Source organism: Pelophylax lessonae, assembly GCF_965119305.1.
Source record: "Pelophylax lessonae genome assembly, chromosome: 6".
NCBI lineage: Eukaryota > Metazoa > Chordata > Amphibia > Anura > Ranidae > Pelophylax > Pelophylax lessonae.
The window spans coordinates 878,804-902,120 of NC_138773.1; the positions used below are offsets into that span (position 1 = coordinate 878,804).

Here is a 23,317-nt window from a genome sequence, read left to right on the forward strand (position 1 = left end):
TCCACCATGCTTCTTCGGACAGTAGATGGATGTATCTGGGACCCACTGGTTTCCACCAGACTCCTCCGGGCAGTAGATGGGTAAACCTGGGTCCCAGTGGCCTCCACCAAACTTTTCTGGACAGTAGTTGGGTGTACCTACTTGTTTTCTATATACTTTTCTTTACAGTAGATGGTGGTACCTGGGTCCCACTTGTTTTTTCCAGACTTCTCCAGACAGTAGATAGGTGTACCTGGGTCCCATTGCTTTCCACCACGCTACTCTGGACAGTAGATGGGCGTAGCTGGGTCCCACTGGTTTCCACCAGACTTTTCCTGACAGTAGATGGGTGTACCTGGTACCCACTGGTTTCCTTCAGACATCCCTGGACAGTAGACAGGCATACGTTGGTCCCACTGGTCTCCACCAGACTTCTGCGGACAGTAGATGGGGGTACCTGGGTCCCACCAAACTTCACAAGACGGCAGATGTTTGTACCTGGGTCCCACAGGTTTCCATCAGACTTCTACAGACAGTACATGGGCGTACTTGGGTCCCACTGGTTTCCACCATGCTTCTTCGGACAGTAGATGGATGTATCTGGGTCCCACTGGGTTCCACCAGACTCCTCCGGGCAGTAGATGGGTAAACCTGGGTCCCAGAGGCCTCCACCAGACTTTTCTGGACAGTAGCTGGGGGTAACTTGGTGCTACTGGTTTCCTCCAGAAATCTTCGGACAGTAGATGGATGTACCTGGGTCCCATTGCTTTCCACCAGACTTCTCTGGACAATAGAAGGGTGTACCTGGGACCCACTGGTTTCCTCCAGACATCTCTGGACAGTAGACAGGCATACCTTGGTCCCACTGATCTCCACCAGACTTCTGCGGACAGTAGATGGGGGTACCTGGGTCCCACCAGACTTCTCAAGGCGGCAGATGGATGTACCTGGGTCCCACTGACTTCCATCAGACTTTTACAGACAGTAGATGGGCTTACCTGGGTCTACAGGGTTTCCACCAAACTTCCCTGAACAGTAGATGGGTGTACCTGGGTGCAACTAGTTTCTATCAGACTTCTACCGACAGTAGATGGGGCGTACCTGGGTCCCACTGGTTTCCTCCAGACTTCTCTGGACAGTAGATGGGTGTACCTGGATCCCAGTGGTTTCCTCCAGACTTCTCTGTACAGTAGATGGGTGTACCTGGGTCCCACTGGTTTCCTCCAGATGTTGCCGGACAGTAGATGGGGGTACCTATGCCCCACTGGTTTCCGCCAGACTTCTCCAGACAGTACATGGGGGTACCTGGGTCCCAAAAGACTTCTCCAGACAGTAGATGGGCGTACCTGGGTCCCACTCATTTCCACCTGACTTCTCCGAACAGTAGATGGGCTTACCTGGGTCCTACGTGTTTCCATCAGACTTCTCATGAGGGTAGAATGGCGTTCTTGGGCCCCCCGGTTTCCACCAGACTTCTCCGGAAAGTAGATAGGCGTACCTGGCTCCTACTGGTTGCCACCAGACTTTTCCGGACAGTAGGTGGGCATACCTGGGTCCCACTGGTTTCCCCTAGATGTCACTGGATGGTAGATGGGTGTACCTGGGTTTCACTGGTCACCAGACTTCTCCGGACAGTATATTGTCGTACCTAGGTGCTACTGGTTTCCACCAGACTTCTTCAGACAGCAGATGGGTGTACTTGGGTCCCACTGGCTTCCACCAAGCTTTTCCAGACTGTAGATGGGCGTACCTGGGTCCCACTTTTTTCCACCAGACTTCTCTGGTCAGTACATGGGCGTACTTGGGTCCCGCTGGTTTCCTGCAGGCTTCATGGTGCAATAGATGGGTGTTCCACCGGTTTCCTCCAGACTTTCCCAGACAGTAGATGGGTGTACCTGGGTCCCACTGGTTTCTTCCAGACTTCTCCTTGCAGTAGATGGGTGTACCTGGATCCCTCTGGTTTCCTCTAGACTTCTCAGGGCAGTAGATGGATGTACCTGGGTCCCACTGGTTTCCTCCAGACTTATCTGGAGAGTAGATGGGTGTGCCTGGGTTCCGCTGGCTTCCACCAGCCTTTTCCAGACAGTAGATGGCGGTATCTGGGTCCCACTAGTTTTCTCCAGACTTCTCTGTACAGTAGATGGGTGAACCTGGGTCCCACTGGATTCCACCAGACTTCTCCGAACAGTAGATGGGCGTACCTGGGTCCTACAGGTTTCAATCAGACTTCTCCAGAGAGTAGATGAGCATTCTTGGGCTCCCCGGTTTCCACCAGGTTTCTCCGGACAGTAGATGGGTGTACCTGGGTCCCACTGTTTTCCACCAGACTTCTCTAGACAGTACATTGGGGTACCTGGGTCCCAACAGACTTTTCCAGACAGTAGATGATTGTTCCCTTAGTCCTGCAAGTTTCCATCAGACTTTTCCAGAGAGTAGATGGGTGTTCTTGGGCCCCCCTGGCTTCCACCAGGCTTCTCTGGACAGTAGATGGGCGTACCTGGCTCCAACTGGTTTCCACCAGACTTCTCTGGACAGGAAATGGGCGTACCTGGGTCTCACTGGTCTCCAGACTTCTCCGGACAGTAGATGGGTGTACCTGGGTCCTACTGGTTGCCACCAGACTTCTCCAGGCAGGAGATGGGCGTACCTGGGTCTCACTGGTTTTCAGACTTCTCTGGACAATAGATGGGTGTACCTGGGACCCACTGGTTTGCTCCAGACTTCTCCCTACAGTAGATGGGTTTAGCTGGGTCCCACCAGTTTCTTCCAGACCTTTCCAGACAGTAAATGGGTGTACCTGTGTTCCACCGGTTTCCTCCAGACTTCTCCCTACAGTGGATGGGCGTTTCCACAGTCATATGAAATTGATGATCATTAGCACTTGCTTGTTATGATTGGTTAATTGTACACCTGACTGTAATCCTACAATTTCCTAATTTTGTGTGAATGTAAAAACTTATGCCTATGGGAAGAACCCCTTTTCTGGGGGTCTGTTATGGATTTTGGAGGGGACCCCATGCTGTTTTTTTTTTTTTTTTTAATTTTGGCATGGCGTTCCCCTTTAAAATCCATATCAGACCCGAAGGGCCTGGTATGGACTGGAGGGGGACCCCATGCCATTTTTCTATGGCCAGGCAATTGCCAGCATTCTTTCCTTTACATTCATCTGTCAGTGGGGAAGCCGTGGTTGTTTGAGTGAGGGAGCGGCTTCCCGGTCCACTGCTTAACAACCAGCTATTTCTTCACACAGAATTCAAATCGATCTGAAAAGTTGGAATTCGTTATTAAATTATTAAATGAAACAGATTTTCATGAAATCGAAATTAAATTTAACAAAAACCAAACAAAACGTACTAATTCCGAAACCAAACGAAAGGAATTCCATAACGTAACAAAATTAGTAACACAACGAATCTATCCAGAAGGAAAGGAAACAAATCTTTCGGTTCTGCACATCTACTGAGCACCCAAGACTAGCCAACAATAGCTTAGATGTAAACTGGAATTAGTGTAAATATGGTGGTGCGCTATTCAGGTGTGAGATAGGGTGAAATGAAAAAAAATTGCACATAAAATGATAAATAAAATAAATATAGAATAATGAATAAATAAAATGAATCAATCAGTGGATACGTCTCATCTCCTAGTGACAAACATAATATATCAAAGTTCATCCATTCATAAGATGGCTTGTAGTGTGCTCTCACCTATAGAGCATAAACTCATTGCTTAGAAAATCTCCATAGACTTCAGTGCTTGAAAAAGTCCATGAAATCTTCATCCAATAACAGTGGTGAATAACTAAAATTCTCCTTGCCACGAGATTCCCAAATGTGTAGAAAAAAACAAAAAAAAACAATATAGTGTAATATTGTCACAATACAAATGATAAAACATGGCAAAAAGGAAAAAACAAAATCCATAAACCAAAAATATATCCGTGAAGTTCCTTAAACCCGTGAAGAAATAAGTGCACCAAAGTAGTGAAGTGACACACTGAGATCTTCCAGCAATGTGTCCGGCTGAAATGTGCGCTCACCTGCAACAAATAATAGCTGTGCCTTTAAGAGAGCTCTGGGTGATCATCTGGTAAATCTAGAGTAGTAATTCTCCTCATATCACCGGCTCGCAGTGTATGTAAAAGCGGGGTCCCCCAGGGTTCTGTCCTGGGACCAATCCTGTTTAATTTATTCATAAATGATCTAGAGGAGGGGATATCGAGTACAATCTCAGTATTTGCAGATGATACTAAACTAAGCATGCCAATATCTTCTATGCAGGATGTGGAAACCTTACAAGCGGACCTGAACAAAATAACGGGGTGGGGGGGGGGCAACTACATGGCAGATGAGGTTTAATGTTGATAAATGTAAAGTAATGCACTTGGGTGCCAGAAACCAGAAAGCAAGCTACTCACTAGGGGGGGGAACCTCTGGGTGAGTCTAGGATGGAAAAGGACCTGGGGCTACTGGTAGACAACAGGCTTGGCAGTGGCATGCAATGCCAAGCCGCCGCAAGCAAAGCCAACAGAATACTGGGATGTATAAAAAAGGGGATTCACTCCAGAAATAAATAGATTATTCTTCCACTCTACAAGACTCTGGTCCGGCCACATCTGGAGTATGCTGTCCAGTTCTGGGCACCGGTCCTCAGGAAGGATGTGCTGGAACTGGAGAAAGTCCAGAGAAGGGCAACAAAAATAATTAGGGGAATGGAGGACATCAGCTATGAGGAAAGACTACAAGCACTGAACTTATTCTCTCTGGAGAAGAGACGATTGAGGGGGGGATATGATATCAATGTACAAATACTGTACTGGCGACCCTAGCATAAGGAACAAACTATTCAGAGTAAGGGAATACAATAAGACACTAAAACTAGAGGAAAGGCGGTTTAACCTTAAAGTGCGTAAGGGGTTCTTCACTGTAAAAGTGGTAAGGATGTGGAATTCTCTTCCACAAGCATTCGTATCAGCGGGGAGCATTGATAGCTTCAAAAAACTATTAGATGGGCACCTTAAAGACCACAACATACAGGGGGTATACAATGTACAACATACAGGGGTATACAATGTACAACATACAGGGGTATACAATGTACAATATACAGGGGTATACAATGTACAACATACAGGGGTATACAATATACAACATACAGGGGTATACAATGTATAACATACAGGGGTATACAATGTACAACATACAGGGGGTATACAATGTACAACATACAGGGGGTATACAATGTACAACATACAGGGGTATACAATGTACAACATACAGGGGTATACAATGTACAACATACAGGGGTACACAATGTACAACATACAGGGGTACACAATGTACAACATACAGGGGTACACAATATACAACATACAGGGGTATACAATGTATAACATACAGGGGTATACAATGTACAACATACAGGGGGTATACAATGTACAACATACAGGGGTATACAATGTACAACATACAGGGGGTATACAATGTACAACATACAGGGGTATACAATGTACAACATACAGGGGTATACAATGTACAACATACAGGGGTATACAATGTACAACATACAGGGGTATACAATGTACGGTTAGCAGCAAACACACACACATCATAGGTTGAACTGGATGGACTGATGTCTTTTTTTGACCTCTCTAACTAACTATGTAGAAAACAAGCTGGAAATCCCAGTTGTCATCATAAGCAGAAACAAGTTTATTGAATAAAATGCAAATCCCACTTACATGAAAGTAAGCAGCTAAAAACACGTCTCTCTCCTCAGCAAGTCTGTAGCTATGGCAGTAAGCCAGGCAATCAACTGCCCGGCATCAGCGGGTGTATGTAACACCGCTCCTCTCGCTCTGGCTGCACGCCAGAAGATCAAATGTTCCAGTCCCAGTGAGTGTGGGGAAAGCCACCATCGCTAGCTCCGCCTACGCCAGTGCTGTATTTTGGCCTAGGCCAACAAGGCCCAGGCCTAGGGCAGCACTTTGCAGGGGGGCAGCAAAAAAGCCGTTCCCCCCCCCCCTCCACCTGAGACTCTTTTGGCCTCTGGTTGCTAGAGCCCCCTCTCCCACCTCTCTCTCTCACCCCCCTGGTCTCTCTCACCTCTCTCTCTCACCCCCTCTCTCTTACTCTCTCACCCCCCTCTATCTCAACCCCTCCTCTCTCATCCCCCCTCTCTCTCACCCCTCTTTTTCTCTCTCTCTCACCCCGTCTCTCTCTCTCTCACCCCCTCTTTCTCTCTCTCTCTCTCATCCTCCCTCTCTCTTTCTCTCACCTTCCCCCTCTCTCTCTCTCACTCCCCCCTCTCTCTCTCTCACCCCCTCTCTCATCCCCTTTCTCTCTACCCCCTCTCTCTTTCATCCCCCTCCCTCTGTCACCCACCCCCCTTTCTCTCTCTCTCATCCCCCTCTTTCTCTCCCTCCCTCACCCACCCCCCTCTCTCTCTCTCTCTTCCACCCCCTCTCACCCCCCCTCTCGTGAGATCTCAGAGGTTCATGCTGGGACTTGGATTCCTTCAATTTTGGTGGGAGTCACATCCGTTAAAAAGGAAGGAGTGGGGAAAATTTACACAGGAGTCAGAAAGGGGGCGACAATTTTAGTCTTGCCTAGGGCAGCACAAAACCAAAATACACCACTGGCCTACGCGTTGTGTCACCGACATGTGACTTCCTCAGGGTGGAGCTAGATGACACCAAGCCAGAACTAAATAGTTAATGGCTCCTGTGAATGTGCTGCCATAGTGATGTCTCTCAAGACACTTGCTGTGATATTGAAACTAACGGTACCTCAATCAGTAAATTATGGCTAAAAGACTCAATAGGAGGCTGCTTGCCATTTGAACCCCACTCCTTGACATCTTCCTTACTTATAGTTGATGTGTGGCCTTACCTTCATTGTTGGTAAAGGTGATTTTTTTTGTGTTTTTACTTCAAAGAATTTTTATTGATTCCTTTTTAGTGACACCACACTGCCTGTTTCCTATGCCTGTTTTTTATTTTAATTTTTTTATTATTATTATTTTATTTTTTATTTTATGCTCTTATGAGGTTATCTGAATATTTGTTTTACTATGAGCCTTAATCAGATCTTATTTTAATTGTATATATTTTTATTATATTCATCACCCAGCTCTCTTTAGTCCGTGTTATTACATGTAGTGTTTTCAAATTCTGCTCAGATATACCCTCTTCTAATATTCTTTAAATTATATGATGTTTGTGTCTGGCTTATTGGGGATTATTATTGTTCTTATTGAGTCTTTTAAATAAATTAAGCAAACGTGGGGGAGGAGCTCTGCTTAGATGAGACCAAAATTTAACTTTTTGGCCTAAAAGCAAAACGCTATGTGTGGGGGAAAACTAACACTGCACATCACCCTGAACACACCATCCCCACCGTGAAACATGGTGGTGGCAGCATCATTGTGTGGGGATGGTTTTCTTCAGCAGGGACAGGGAAGCTGGTCATTAATTTGGGGAAGATGGATGGAGCCAAATACAAATCTTAGAAGAAAACCTGTTAGAGTCTGCAAAAGACTTGAGAATTGGGCGGAGGTTCACCTTCCAGCAGGACAAGGACCCGAAACATCCAGCCAGAGCTACAATGGAATGGTTTACATCAAAGCATATTCATGTGTTAGAATGTCACAGTCCAGACCTAAATCACATTGAGAATCTGTGGTAAGACTTGAAAATTGCTGTTCACAGACGCTCTCCATCCAATCTGACAGAGATGAGATATTCTGCAGAGAAGAATGGGCAGAAATGTCCTCTCTAGATGTGCAAAGCTGGTAGAGAAATCCCCAAAAAGACTCCCAGCTGTAATTGCAGGGAAAGGCGGAGCTACAAAGTATTGACTCCGGGGGGTGAATACAAATGCAGCCACACTTTTCACAGATTTATTTGTATCATTTATCATTCTCCTTCCAATTCACAATTATGGCCACTTTGTGTAGGTCTATCACATAAAATCCCAATAAAATACATTTATGTTTTTGGGTGTAACATGACAAAATTTCAAGGGGTTGTATACTTTTTCAAGTCACTGTGCATGTTACAATGTATTCACCCTCCCCTCCTTATGTTATATGCCAAATTCACATCCTGGTTTCTTATACTGCAGTAGAATATATTATGGTGGGTGTGACGGTTCTCACCGTAACTGGGAGTGAAAGACAGTTACTTAATGGACACTGAGAATATGGTTTGGATAACTTCAAATGGGAGAGTAATATTTATCAACAATATCTCTCAAGAAATATGAAGATTTAATCCCACTTTATACTGTGAGACCTATAGACTGTTACCATGAAGTCTGTGACTCCTAGATAATCATAGCAATACTTAGATGTGTATTCCATGTACTTCAATGTAGGAGATGGACAGACTGTCACTGGCAGTCTCTCCCTATTGTTTGTGTATTGAGATAATGTTTATTGTTTTTCAGGAGTGAGGACAGCCGTCTGCTAGTTAATTGGCTCAGGCTGATTGAATCATTGTCATCTATTAGTTGCTGAGTGGAAATAGTATACTGTTTGTGTTGGTTGTTCTTTAGATATGTTAATTCTATTTCTGTATACAATCATCTGCATATGATAATGTAATCAGGCAACCCCTGACCTGTGTGTGGTATTCTGATCAGGAGAGGGATGTGCTCATGTGCGCATAAAATGAGTGTGTAACTGTTCAATAAATCTGAGATTCCAGTACAAGATAAGTTGTCGGCTAGCTTTGTATGGGGGGGGGGGGCTGGGAAAATCTGATATCCATGTTTAGAACTGGGAGGAAGCCGTATACTGACAGAAGTCCACAAGTACAGTGTTGGTTGCGGTTCCGTTACAGTGGGTAAGTATATACTGCAATAACACTCTATAGTAGATGTGTGTGAACCCCGCTCTAGGTTAGTCTCCCACCTCCACTAACACCCAGACCAGTTGCTGGCTCCGTTTATCACCGATTCCAATGAGCAAAAAAAGGAGATTTCTGGTTGGCCGCACATCCAGTAAAATCCCCTTTATTTCAGAAAGTCCATAAAAACATTTTCAAAAACACAAATATAGCTCCATAGCTATAACTAAGCTCTAAAGGAGCGTGAAACGCGTGAGCTGGTAAAGCTGTTCTATTTAAAGGTGATTTTACTGAAAATGCGGCCAACCAGAATATAATACCGATCACTCCACAATCAGCCATACCCTCTCCCCAGATATAATCCAACTCAAGATGTATATAGATACCTTTCCTATATATCATCTTCATATAGCAGAATATAATCCTAGATTTAGGACGTATCACATATACAGCGATGTGAGCTGACCTATCATATACGGCTAGAAAGCTGGTGAGTGACATTTGGACCCATGTTAGTACATTGGATCTTTCCCTCCATCTGTGACTTTATCTTTATGAGGTTTCTGACTGTCTTTCAGTCCATGCGTCGTGCTAATCGTGGAACGGTTGGTGGTTACTTCCTGGCGGGAAGAAGCATGTCCTGGTTTACGGTAAGTGCTGGTTCCTGACTGTCACCAATCACTCCTTATGGTCCAATAAGTCACTACTAAATATTGATCAGACCCCCCTCCAAGGAATCTCCCACTATTACTGATATGAGGGTTGATGGTGATTTCCCCATTGCAGGTTGGGGCATCTCTTTTTGCCAGTAATATCGGTAGCGGTCACTTTGTGGGTCTGGCCGGCACCGGGGCAGCAAGTGGCATTGCAGTGGCGGGATTTGAATGGAATGTAAGTAGTATTTCCTTGTAGCACATGAGAAACACATTGCAATATTTGTGTCTATAAATTCTTCTCCCTGTCTTCCTCAATGCAAATCTCCAGAAGAAATATTGTAACTGGCCCTTTATCATCAATGCTTCTGAACACCGAGCCATACACCATGACAAACACCGAGCCATACACCATGACAAACACCGAGCCATACACCATGATAAACACCGAGCCATACACCATGACAAACACCGAGCCATACACCATGACAAACACCGAGCCATACACCATGATAAACACCGAGCCATACACCATGATAAACACCGAGCCATACATCATGACAAACACAGTGCCATACACCATGGCAAACACCGAGCCATACACCATGACAAACACCGAGCCATACACCATGACAAACACCGAGCCATACACCATGATAAACACCGAGCCATACACCATGATAAACACCGAGCCATACATCATGACAAACACAGTGCCATACACCATGGCAAACACCGAGCCATACACCATGACAAACACCGAGCCATACACCATGACAAACACCGAGCCATACACCATGATAAACACCGAGCCATACACCATGATAAACACCAAGCCATACACCATGACAAACACCGAGCCGTACACCATGACAAACACCGAGCCGTACACCATGATAAACACCGAGCCATACACCATGATAAACACCGAGCCATACATCATGACAAACACAGTGCCATACACCATGGCAAACACCGAGCCATACACCATGACAAACACCGAGCCATACACCATGATAAACACCGAGCCGTACACCATGACAAACACCGTGCCATACACCATGATAAATACCGAGCCGTACACCATGACAAACACCGAGCCGTACACCATGACAAACACCGAGCCGTACACCATGACAAACACCGAGCCATACACCATGACAAACACAGAGCCGTACACCATGACAAACACCGAGCCATACACCATGACAAACACAGAGCCTTACACCATGACAAACACAGAGCCTTACACCATGACAAACACAGAGCCATACACCATGATAAACACTGTGCCGTACACCATGATAAACACCGAGCCGTACACCATGACAAACACTGAGCCTTACACCATGACAAACACAGAGCCGTACACCATGACAAACACAGAGCCGTACACCATGACAAACACAGAGCCGTACACCATGACAAACACAGAGCCGTACACCATGACAAACACCGAGCCATACACCATGACAAACACCGAGCCATACACCATGACAAACACCGTGCCATACACCATGATAAACACCGAGCCGTACACCATGACAAACACCGAGCCATACACCATGACAAAAACAGAGCCATACACCATGACAAACACCGAGCCATACACCATGACAAACACCGTGCCATACACCATGACAAACACCGAGCCATACACCATGACAAACACCGAACCATACACCATGATAAACACCGAGCCATACACCATGATAAACACCGAGCCATACACCATGACAAACACCGAGCCATACACCATGACAAACACCGAACCATACACCATGATAAACACCGTGCCATACACCATGACAAACACAGAGCCGTACACCATGACAAACACCGAGCCATACACCATGACAAACACCGAGCCATACACCATGACAAACACCGTGCCATACACCATGATAAACACCGAGCCGTACACCATGACAAACACCGAGCCATACACCATGACAAAAACAGAGCCATACACCATGACAAACACCGAGCCATACACCATGACAAACACCGAACCATACACCATGATAAACACCGAGCCATACACCATGACAAACACCGAGCCATACACCATGATAAACACCGAGCCATACACCATGATAAACACCGAGCCATACACCATGACAAACACCGAGCCATACACCATGATAAACACCGTGCCATACACCATGATAAACACCGAGCCATACACCATGACAAAAACAGAGCCATACACCATGACAAACACCGAGCCATACACCATGACAAACACCGAACCATACACCATGATAAACACCGAGCCATACACCATGACAAACACAGTGCCATACACCATGACAAACACCGAGCCATACACCATGACAAACACCGAGCCATACATCATGACAAACACCGAGCCATACACCATGACAAACATAGAAGTTATCTGCGTACTCATTACCCATGAGGAAGTATTGGGTGCCTGCAGAACCGCTTCTCCATGTGTGAAGTTCTTCATACTATCCTCCTCTCCTTTTTCCAGGACTCTCCTCCTCTCCTGTTCCCTAGACTCTCTTCTTTTCTGGACTACTCCTCCTCATTGGACTTCCCTTCTCTCCTTTGGACTACATCTCTACATTGGACTCTCCTCCTCTTCTCTAAATTCTCCTCTTCCCTGACTCTCTTCTCTGGACACTTCTCCTCCTCTCTGGATTCACCTTCTGTTCTCCAAACTCTTCTTTTCTATGAACTCCCCTCTTCTCTAGACTCTTCTCTTCTCTGAATTACTTCTCTTCATTCAACTCTCCTCCTCTTCTATAAACTCCCTACTTCTCAGAACTCTTTTCTTCTCCAGGCTCTTCATTAACCGCTTGTCTACTAGCACTATATAACTTCCACACCCTGAGCTGAGAAAGGGACCAGAAGGGACATTTATTACACAATTTCTGGGTTTATCTCTCCCTGGCTGCTGTGGCCGGGGAAGACACTGATAGACCACAATCTGTGCGGGGGAGATTTCTGGAGTCTCGTAGACCCCTGATGTCTGATTAGAGAGAACCTGTAATTACAGAATGCTATCACATGGGGGGGGGGGTTCATCTATATGATAGCAATAATATTTCATGTAAAAAAAAAATAAAGTAACATTTAATAAACAAAAAATGTCCTGACTCCCCTCCATTCTCCAGACTTTTCACCAGACTCTCTATTGTACCCCAGACTTCTTTGTACTTGTCTCCTCTTCTCCAGACTCTCCTCCTATTCTCAGGATTCTCCCCCTCTTCTGTGCATTCTCCTCCTCCTCTCTACCTTTTTTTCTGGACACTTTTTCTCTTTTCTGGACACTTTTCCTTTATTACCCTCCTCCATATTCTCCTCCTCTTCTTCAAACTCTTCTCCCTTTCCACCCCTCTCCATACTCTCAAAAGCCCTTCTGGATTCTCAACCACTTCTCTGAAATCTCTTCTTCTCTGTACTCTCCTCCTCCTATTCAGACACTTCCCCTATTTTCCTGACTCGTTTTCTCTTTTCCTGACTTTTCTGACTCTCCCCTGGACTCTGCTGCTCTTCTCTGCACTCTGAGTTGTGTCCTCTTATCCCCTTCCCCTGGCTCTCCACCTGTTCTACTGACTCCCCTCTATTTCTCTAGACTTTTCTCCAGACTCTCTTCCACATCTATGGACTTTCCTACTCTTCTCTGGATTCTGCTCTCTTCTTCTCTGGGCTTTACCCCTATTTCCTCCTATTGGACTATCTCCCTCTTCTGTGTATTCTCCTCCTCATCTCCAGACACTCTAACTTCTTTTTGGAAAAAAAATGTTTTCTCCCTCTTGCAGATTCCCCTTCTCTTTTTCGGACTCTTCTCCTTTTCGCCTCATGCTCAACGACTTTTCTAGACTCTCAACCTCTTCTATGGACTCTTTTTGTTTTTTATCCAGATACTCTTCCTCTTCTCCTGACTATTGTGACTCTCCTCTAAAATGTTTTCTCCTCAGAACTCTTCTCCTATTCTCCAGACTCTTCCTCTTATTTAAGACTCGTTGTCTTCTTCTCTAACATTCCTCTTCTTCTATGAACTTTCTTTTTATTTAGACTCTCCTCCTCTTCCCTGGATTCATTTTCTCTTCCCTGGACTCTTCCTCTTCTCAAGATTCTCCTCTTCTCTTGACTTTCCTCCTCTTCATGCCAGACTCTCCATCTCTTTTCCAGATTCTTTCCATGGAATCTTCACCACATCTTCACCACATGTCTTCTCCAGACTCTCATCTTCTTTGCACTCCCAAACTTTTCTGGACTCACAACCTCTTCTCTTAAGCCTCTTCTTCTGTTTTGGACTCTCCTCCTCTTCTCCACACTCAGTTGTGACCTCCTTTACCCTTTTCAAGCTCTTCTTCCCTCCCCTTCTTTAAACTCTCTTCCATCTCTCCAGACTCTACGTTGTGTCCTCATTTTCCCTTCTTCATATTTTCCACCTCTTCTATGGATTCCCCTCTTTTCAAAAATAGCTTTCTCTTCTCCGCATTCTCAGCCTCTTTTCTGGATTCTCAACAACTTCTCTGAAGTCTTTTCTTAATTTATGGACTCTCCCCTTCTTATCCAGACTTTTCCCCTTCTCTTCTGACTCTCCTCCCCTCCTCTTCTCTGGACTTTGCTATTTGTCTACTTCTTTTTTTGGACATTCCTCTTTTGTGGATTCCCTTCCTCTTCTCTAAAGTCTCTTATCTACACTATCCTTCTTTTCTCTGGATTTACATTCACTTCTCTCTTTTCCTATTCTTTGCATGCTCCTCCCCGTACCAAACTCTCAGACTCTTCTCTGGGCTCTTCTCCACTTCTCTGGACCCTTCTCCTCTTTTCTGGACTCTCCTCTTCTCTGGACTTGCCTCCCTTTCTTTAGACTTTTATTCTCTTCTCTAGACTCTCCACTTCTATTCCATACTCTCCTCCCCTTTTTCAACTCTTCTCTTCTTCTTCGTACTCTCCTCCTATTTTTGAGACTCCTCTGCTCTTCTCATGACTCTCCTCTCTTTCTCCAGACTCTACACCACGTCCTCTTCTGTGGACTCCTCGCCTCAAGAAGTTCCTCATCTCCCCTGGACACCAGACTCTGAATTGTGTCTTCTTCCCTTTGTTTCATGAGACTTTCCTCATTTTCTCTCGTCTCCTTCCTTTTTCTCTGACTCTTCTCTTCTGTAGACTTCGCTCCTTTGTGGGATCAGGAAACACAATATAGAAAATGATTTTGAATACCTCCTAATCAGCAGATGATCCTCCATACGAAGCCATGAATACTCCGGGTTACGGCTTCGGCATGTTCTTCTCTTATAGGAAATCTCTCGTCTTTCTTTCTCTCCAGGCTCTCTTTGTGGTTTTTCTCATGGGTTGGATTTTTGTTCCCGTATATCTGACAGCCGAGGTGAGAACAAAATATGAAAATTAGATATTCCGGTTTTTAAATAAATTTATATTGATTTTTTATTTTGCATTTCTAATCACTTTGGGAATTAAAGACGATCACAGTTCAAAAGTCATTTAATGATCTGCTCTTATTTATCAAAGGTTCTATTCCAGCGCAAATCCTTCCATGAGTATCACTGTATATTTCACCTAGAGATATCAATGTACCAGGCAGAGGGATCCGCTAAATGATCACAGAGAAAGGGGCTTTCATTGAATTTACTAAGATCAGATCTGGATTGACAATGCAGACTGGGTGAAAATGGCAAATAGGATGTACTTACAGTAGAGAACACTGTAGGTTGTACTTACAGTAGAGAACAATGTAGGGTGTACTTACAGTAGAGAACACTGTAGGTTGTACTTACAGTAGAGAACAATGTAGGTTGTACTTACAGTAGAGAACAATGTAGGTTGTACTTACAGTAGAGAACAATGTAGGTTGTACTTACAGTAGAGGACACTGTAGGTTGTACTTACAGTAGAGGACACTGTAGGTTGTACTTACAGTAGAGAACAATGTAGGTTGTACTTACAGTAGAGAACAATGTAGGGTGTACTTACAGTAGAGAACACTGTAGGTTGTACTTACAGTAGAGAACAATGTAGGTTGTACTTACAGTAGAGAACAATGTAGGTTGTACTTACAGTAGAGAACAATGTAGGGTGTACTTACAGTAGAGAACAATGTAGGGTGTACTTACAGTAGAGAACACTGTAGGTTGTACTTACAGTAGAGAACAATGTAGGTTGTACTTACAGTAGAGAACAATGTAGGTTGTACTTACAGTAGAGAACAATGTAGGGTGTACTTACAGTAGAGAACACTGTAGGGTGTACTTACAGTAGAGAACAATGTAGGGTGTACTTACAGTAGAGAACAATGTAGGGTGTACTTACAGTAGAGAACAATGTAGGGTGTACTTACAGTAGAGAACAATGTAGGTTGTACTTACAGTAGAGAATACTGTAGGTTGTACTTACAGTAGAGAACACTGTAGGGTGTACTTACAGTAGAGAACACTGTAGGTTGTACTTACAGTAGAGAACAATGTAGGGAGTACTTACAGTAGAGAACACTGTAGGTTGTACTTATAGTAGAGAACAATGTAGGTTGTACTTACAGTAGAGAACACTGTAGGTTGTACTTACAGTAGAGAACAATGTAGGGTGTACTTACAGTAGAGAACACTGTAGGTTGTACTTACAGTAGAGAACACTGTAGGTTGTACTTACAGTAGAGAACAATGTAGGTTGTACTTACAGTAGAGAACAATGTAGGGTGTACTTACAGTAGAGAACACTGTAGGTTGTACTTACAGTAGAGAACAATGTAGGTTGTACTTACAGTAGAGAATACTGTAGGTTGTACTTACAGTAGAGAACACTGTAGGTTGTACTTACAGTAGAGAACACTGTAGGTTGTACTTACAGTAGAGAACAATGTAGGTTGTACTTACAGTAGAGAACAATGTAGGGTGTACTTACAGTAGAGAACACTGTAGGTTGTACTTACAGTAGAGAACAATGTAGGTTGTACTTACAGTAGAGAACACTGTAGGGTGTACTTACAGTAGAGAACACTGTAGGTTGTACTTACAGTAGAGAACACTGTAGGTTGTACTTACAGTAGAGAACAATGTAGGGAGTACTTACAGTAGAGAACACTGTAGGTTGTACTTACAGTAGAGAACACTGTAGGTTGTACTTACAGTAGAGAACACTGTAGGTTGTACTTACAGTAGAGAACAATGTAGGTTGTACTAACAGTAGAGAACAATGTAGGGTGTACTTACAGTAGAGAACACTGTAGGTTGTACTTACAGTAGAGAACACTGTAGGTTGTACTTACAGTAGAGAACAATGTAGGGTGTACTTACAGTAGAGAACACTGTAGGTTGTACTTACAGTAGAGAACAATGTAGGTTGTACTTACAGTAGAGAACACTGTAGGTTGTACTTACAGTAGAGAACAATGTAGGTTGTACTTACAGTAGAGAACACTGTAGGGTGTACTTACAGTAGAGAACACTGTAGGTTGTACTTATAGTAGAGAACAATGTAGGTTGTACTTACAGTAGAGAACACTGTAGGTTGTACTTACAGTAGAGAACAATGTAGGGTGTACTTACAGTAGAGAACACTGTAGGTTGTACTTACAGTAGAGAACAATGTAGGGTGTACTTACAGTAGAGAACACTGTAGGTTGTACTTACAGTAGAGAACAATGTAGGGTGTACTTACAGTAGAGAACACTGTAGGTTGTACTTACAGTAGAGAACAATGTAGGGAGTACTTACAGTAGAGAACACTGTAGGTTGTACTTACAGTAGAAAACACTGTAGGTTGTACTTACAGTAGAGAACAATGTAGGGTGTACTTACAGTAGAGAACACTGTAGGTTGTACTTACAGTAGAGAACAATGTAGGGTGTACTTACAGTAGAGAACACTGTAGGTTGTACTTACAGTAGAGAACAATGTAGGGTGTACTTACAGTAGAGAACACTGTAGGTTGTACTTACAGTAGAGAACAATGTAGGTTGTACTTACAGTAGAGAACACTGTAGGTTGTACTTACAGTAGAGAACAATGTAGGGTGTACTTACAGTAGAGAACAATGTAGGGTATACTTACAGTAGAGAACAATGTAGGTTGTACTTACAGTAGAGAACACTGTAGGTTGTACTTACAGTAGAGAACAATGTAGGTTGTACTTACAGTAGAGAACACTGTAGGGTGTACTTACAGTAGAGAACAATGTAGGTTGTACTTACAGTAGAGAACACTGTAGGTTGTACTTACAGTATAGAACAATGTAGGGAGTACTTACAGTAGAGAACACTGTAGGGTATACTTACAGTAGAGAACAATGTAGGGTATACTTACAGTAGAGAACAATGTAGGGTGTACTTACAGTAGAGAACAATGTAGGGTGTACTTACAGTAGAGAACAATGTAGGGAGTACTTACAGTAGAGAACACTGTAGGGTGTACTTACAGTAGAGAACAATGTAAAACTGATTGTGAAGCTATACAAACAGGAGCTCTTAGGAGCAATGTCATTTTTCTTCCTCCAAACACGGCGAGTCGAGTTGATGCCAAAGAGTTCAATTTTGGTCTCCTCTGTCCACAGCACTTTCTCCCAATCCTTCTCTGAATCATTTAGATGTTATTTGGCAAACTTCAGACAGGCTGTACATGTACTTTCTTGTGCCATGTTTGGAGGAAGAAAAATGCTGACTATGACCCTAAGAACACCATCCCTACCCATCCCTACAGTAAAGCACGGAGGTGGAAGCATGATGCATTGGGGCTGTTTCTCTGCTAAAGGTAGAGAACGACTTTGCCGCATTGAGGAGCCAATGGATGGGGCCATGTATGGTAAAATCTTGGATGAGAACCTTCTTCCCTCAGCCAGAACACTGAAGATGGGTCATTGATGGGTCTTCCAGCATGACAATGACCCAAAACATATCGCCAAGGCAACAAAGTGTTGGCTCAAGAAGAGGCACATTAAGGTCATGGAGTGGCCTAGTCAGTCTCCAGACCTTCATCCTATAGAAAATGTATGGAGGGAGCTGAAACTTCGAGTTGCCAAGCAACAGCCAAGAAACCTTAAGGATTTAGAGAAGATCTGTAAAGAAGAGTGGAGCAAAATCCCTCCTGAGATGTGTGCAAACCTGGGGGCCAACTACAAGAAACGTCTGACCTCTGTGCCACCAACTACAAGAAACCTCTGACCTCTGTGCTTCCATCTACAAGAAACGTCTGACCTCTGTGCTTCCATCTACAAGAAACGTCTGACCTCTGTGCTTCCATCTACAAGAAACGTCTGACCTCTGTGCTTCCATCTACAAGAAACGTCTGACCTCTGTGCTTCCATCTACAAGAAACGTCTGACCTCTGTGCTTCCAACTACAAGAAACCTCTGACCTCTGTGCTTCCATCTACAAGAAACGTCTGACCTCTGTGCTTCCATCTACAAGAAACGTCTGACCTCTGTGCTTCCAACTACAAGAAACCTCTGACCTCTGTGCTTCCATCTACAAGAAACGTCTGACCTCTGTGGTTCCACCTACAAGAAACGTCTGACCTCTGTGCTTCCACCTACAAGAAACGTCTGACCTCTGTGACCCCAACTACAAGAAACGTCTGACCTCTGTGCTTCCAACTACAAGAAACGTCTGACCTCTGTGCTTCCATCTACAAGAAACGTCTGACCTCTGTGCTTCCATCTACAAGAAACGTCTGACCTCTGTGCTTCCATCTACAAGAAACGTCTGACCTCTGTGCTTCCACCTACAAGAAACGTCTGACCTCTGTGCTTCCATCTACAAGAAACGTCTGACCTCTGTGCTTCCATCTACAAGAAACATCTGACCTCTGTGCTTCCATCTACAAGAAACATCTGACCTCTGTGCTTCCAACTACAAGAAACGTCTGACCTCTGTGCTTCCACCTACAAGAAACGTCTGACCTCTGTGCTTCCATCTACAAGAAACGTCTGACCTCTGTGCTTCCATCTACAAGAAACATCTGACCTCTGTGCTTCCATCTACAAGAAACGTCTGACCTCTGTGCTTCCATCTACAAGAAACGTCTGACCTCTGTGCTTCCATCTACAAGAAACGTCTGACCTCTGTGCTTCCATCTACAAGAAACGTCTGACCTCTGTGCTTCCATCTACAAGAAACGTCTGACCTCTGTGCTTCCAACTACAAGAAACGTCTGACCTCTGTGCTTCCATCTACAAGAAACGTCTGACCTCTGTGCTTCCATCTACAAGAAACGTCTGACCTCTGTGCTTTCCATCTACAAGAAACGTCTGACCTCTGTGCTTCCCAACTACAAGAAACGTCTGACCTCTGTGCTTCCCATCTACAAGAAACGTCTGATCTCTGTGCTTCCAACTACAAGAAACGTCTGACCTCTGTGCTTCCATCTACAAGAAACGTCTGACCTCTGTGCTTCCATCTACAAGAAACGTCTGACCTCTGTGCTTCCATCTACAAGAAACGTCTGACCTCTGTGCTTTCCATCTACAAGAAACGTCTGACCTCTGTGCTTCCCAACTACAAGAAACGTCTGACCTCTGTGCTTTCCATCTACAAGAAACGTCTGACCTCTGTGCTTTCCATCTACAAGAAACGTCTGACCTCTGTGCTTCCAACTACAAGAAACGTCTGACCTCTGTGCTTTCCATCTACAAGAAACGTCTGACCTCTGTGCTTCCCAACTACAAGAAACGTCTGACCTCTGTGCTTTCCATCTACAAGAAACGTCTGACCTCTGTGCTTCCAACTACAAGAAACGTCTGACCTCTGTGCTTCCCAACTACAAGAAACGTCTGACCTCTGTGCTTCCAACTACAAGAAACGTCTGACCTCTGTGCTTCCATCTACAAGAAATGTCTGACCTCTGTGCTTCCAACTACAAGAAACGTCTGACCTCTGTGCTTCCATCTACAAGAAACGTCTGACCTCTGTGCCTCCATCTACAAGAAACGTCTGACCTCTGTGCTTCCCAACTACAAGAAACGTCTGACCTCTGTGCTTCCAACTACAAGAAACGTCTGACCTCTGTGCTTCCCAACTACAAGAAACGTCTGACCTCTGTGCTTCCCAACTACAAGAAACGTCTGACCTCTGTGCTTCCATCTACAAGAAACGTCTGACCTCTGTGCTTCCCAACTACAAGAAACGTCTGACCTCTGTGCTTCCAACTACAAGAAACGTCTGACCTCTGTGCTTCCATCTACAAGAAATGTCTGACCTCTGTGCTTCCAACTACAAGAAACGTCTGACCTCTGTGCTTCCATCTACAAGAAACGTCTGACCTCTGTGCCTCCATCTACAAGAAACGTCTGACCTCTGTGCTTCCCAACTACAAGAAACGTCTGACCTCTGTGCTTCCAACTACAAGAAACGTCTGACCTCTGTGCTTCCATCTACAAGAAACGTCTGACCTCTGTGCTTCCATCTACAAGAAACGTCTGACCTCTGTGCTTCCATCTACAAGAAACGTCTGACCTCTGTGCTTCCCAACTACAAGAAACGTCTGACCTCTGTGCTTCCAACTACAAGAAACGTCTGACCTCTGTGCTTCCAACTACAAGAAACGTCTGACCTCTGTGCTTCCATCTACAAGAAACGTCTGACCTCTGTGCCTCCATCTACAAGAAACGTCTGACCTCTGTGCTTCCCAACTACAAGAAACGTCTGACCTCTGTGCTTCCATCTACAGGAAACGTCTGACCTCTGTGCTTCCATCTACAAGAAACGTCTGACCTCTGTGCTTCCATCTACAAGAAACGTCTGACCTCTGTGCTTCCATCTACAAGAAACGTCTGACCTCTGTGCTTCCCAACTACAAGAAACGTCTGACCTCTGTGCTTCCATCTACAAGAAACGTCTGACCTCTGTGCTTCCATCTACAAGAAACGTCTGACCTCTGTGCTTCCATCTACAAGAAACGTCTGACCTCTGTGCTTCCAACTACAAGAAACGTCTGACCTCTGTGCTTCCATCTACAAGAAACGTCTGACCTCTGTGCCTCCATCTACAAGAAACGTCTGACCTCTGTGCTTCCCAACTACAAGAAACGTCTGACCTCTGTGCTTCCAACTACAAGAAACGTCTGACCTCTGTGCTTCCATCTACAAGAAACGTCTGACCTCTGTGCTTCCAACTACAAGAAACGTCTGACCTCTGTGCTTCCATCTACAGGAAACGTCTGACCTCTGTGCTTCCCAACTACAAGAAACGTCTGACCTCTGTACTTCCATCTACAAGAAACGTCTGACCTCTGTGCTTCCCAACTACAAGAAACGTCTGACCTCTGTGCTTCCATCTACAAGAAACGTCTGACCTCTGTGCTCCCATCTACAAGAAACGTCTGACCTCTGTGCTTCCATCTACAAGAAACGTCTGACCTCTGTGCTCCCATCTACAAGAAACGTCTGACCTCTGTGCCTCCATCTACAAGAAACGTCTGACCTCTGTGTTTCCATCTACAAGAAACGTCTGACCTCTGTGCTTCCCAACTACAAGAAACGTCTGACCTCTGTGCTTCCATCTACAAGAAACGTCTGACCTCTGTGCTTCCCAACTACAAGAAACGTCTGACCTCTGTGCTTCCATCTACAAGAAACGTCTGACCTCTGTGCTTCCATCTACAAGAAACGTCTGACCTCTGTGCTTCCATCTACAAGAAACGTCTGACCTCTGTGCTTCCCTCTACAAGAAACGTCTGACCTCTGTGCTTCCATCTACAGGAAACGTCTGACCTCTGTGCTTCCATCTACAAGAAACGTCTGACCTCTGTGCTTCCATCTACAAGAAACGTCTGACCTCTGTGCTTCCATCTACAAGAAACGTCTGACCTCTGTGCTTCCCAACTACAAGAAACGTCTGACCTCTGTGCTTCCATCTACAAGAAACGTCTGACCTCTGTGCTTCCATCTACAAGAAACGTCTGACCTCTGTGCTTCCATCTACAAGAAACGTCTGACCTCTGTGCTTCCAACTACAAGAAACGTCTGACCTCTGTGCTTCCATCTACAAGAAACGTCTGACCTCTGTGCCTCCATCTACAAGAAACGTCTGACCTCTGTGCTTCCCAACTACAAGAAACGTCTGACCTCTGTGCTTCCAACTACAAGAAACGTCTGACCTCTGTGCTTCCATCTACAAGAAACGTCTGACCTCTGTGCTTCCATCTACAAGAAACGTCTGACCTCTGTGCTTCCATCTACAAGAAACGTCTGACCTCTGTGCTTCCCAACTACAAGAAACGTCTGACCTCTGTGCTTCCAACTACAAGAAACGTCTGACCTCTGTGCTTCCAACTACAAGAAACGTCTGACCTCTGTGCTTCCATCTACAAGAAACGTCTGACCTCTGTGCCTCCATCTACAAGAAACGTCTGACCTCTGTGCTTCCCAACTACAAGAAACGTCTGACCTCTGTGCTTCCATCTACAGGAAACGTCTGACCTCTGTGCTTCCATCTACAAGAAACGTCTGACCTCTGTGCTTCCATCTACAAGAAACGTCTGACCTCTGTGCTTCCATCTACAAGAAACGTCTGACCTCTGTGCTTCCCAACTACAAGAAACGTCTGACCTCTGTGCTTCCATCTACAAGAAACGTCTGACCTCTGTGCTTCCATCTACAAGAAACGTCTGACCTCTGTGCTTCCATCTACAAGAAACGTCTGACCTCTGTGCTTCCAACTACAAGAAACGTCTGACCTCTGTGCTTCCATCTACAAGAAACGTCTGACCTCTGTGCCTCCATCTACAAGAAACGTCTGACCTCTGTGCTTCCCAACTACAAGAAACGTCTGACCTCTGTGCTTCCAACTACAAGAAACGTCTGACCTCTGTGCTTCCATCTACAAGAAACGTCTGACCTCTGTGCTTCC

General features: G+C 44.8%; 1 protein-coding gene across 1 annotated transcript in view; it reads left to right on the forward strand.

Moving 5' to 3' along the window:
* SLC5A2 (solute carrier family 5 member 2) overlaps nucleotides 1-23,317 on the forward strand; it is a gene marked incomplete at its 3' end in the record, with an annotated part of 62,353 nt that overhangs the window by 13,343 nt on the left and 25,693 nt on the right. The window contains exons 2-4 of the mRNA XM_082261221.1: nucleotides 9,406-9,477; nucleotides 9,614-9,718; nucleotides 14,792-14,851. Coding sequence (XP_082117347.1) covers nucleotides 9,406-9,477; nucleotides 9,614-9,718; nucleotides 14,792-14,851 — 237 coding nt within the window. The remainder of the gene's footprint in view (nucleotides 1-9,405; nucleotides 9,478-9,613; nucleotides 9,719-14,791; nucleotides 14,852-23,317) is intronic.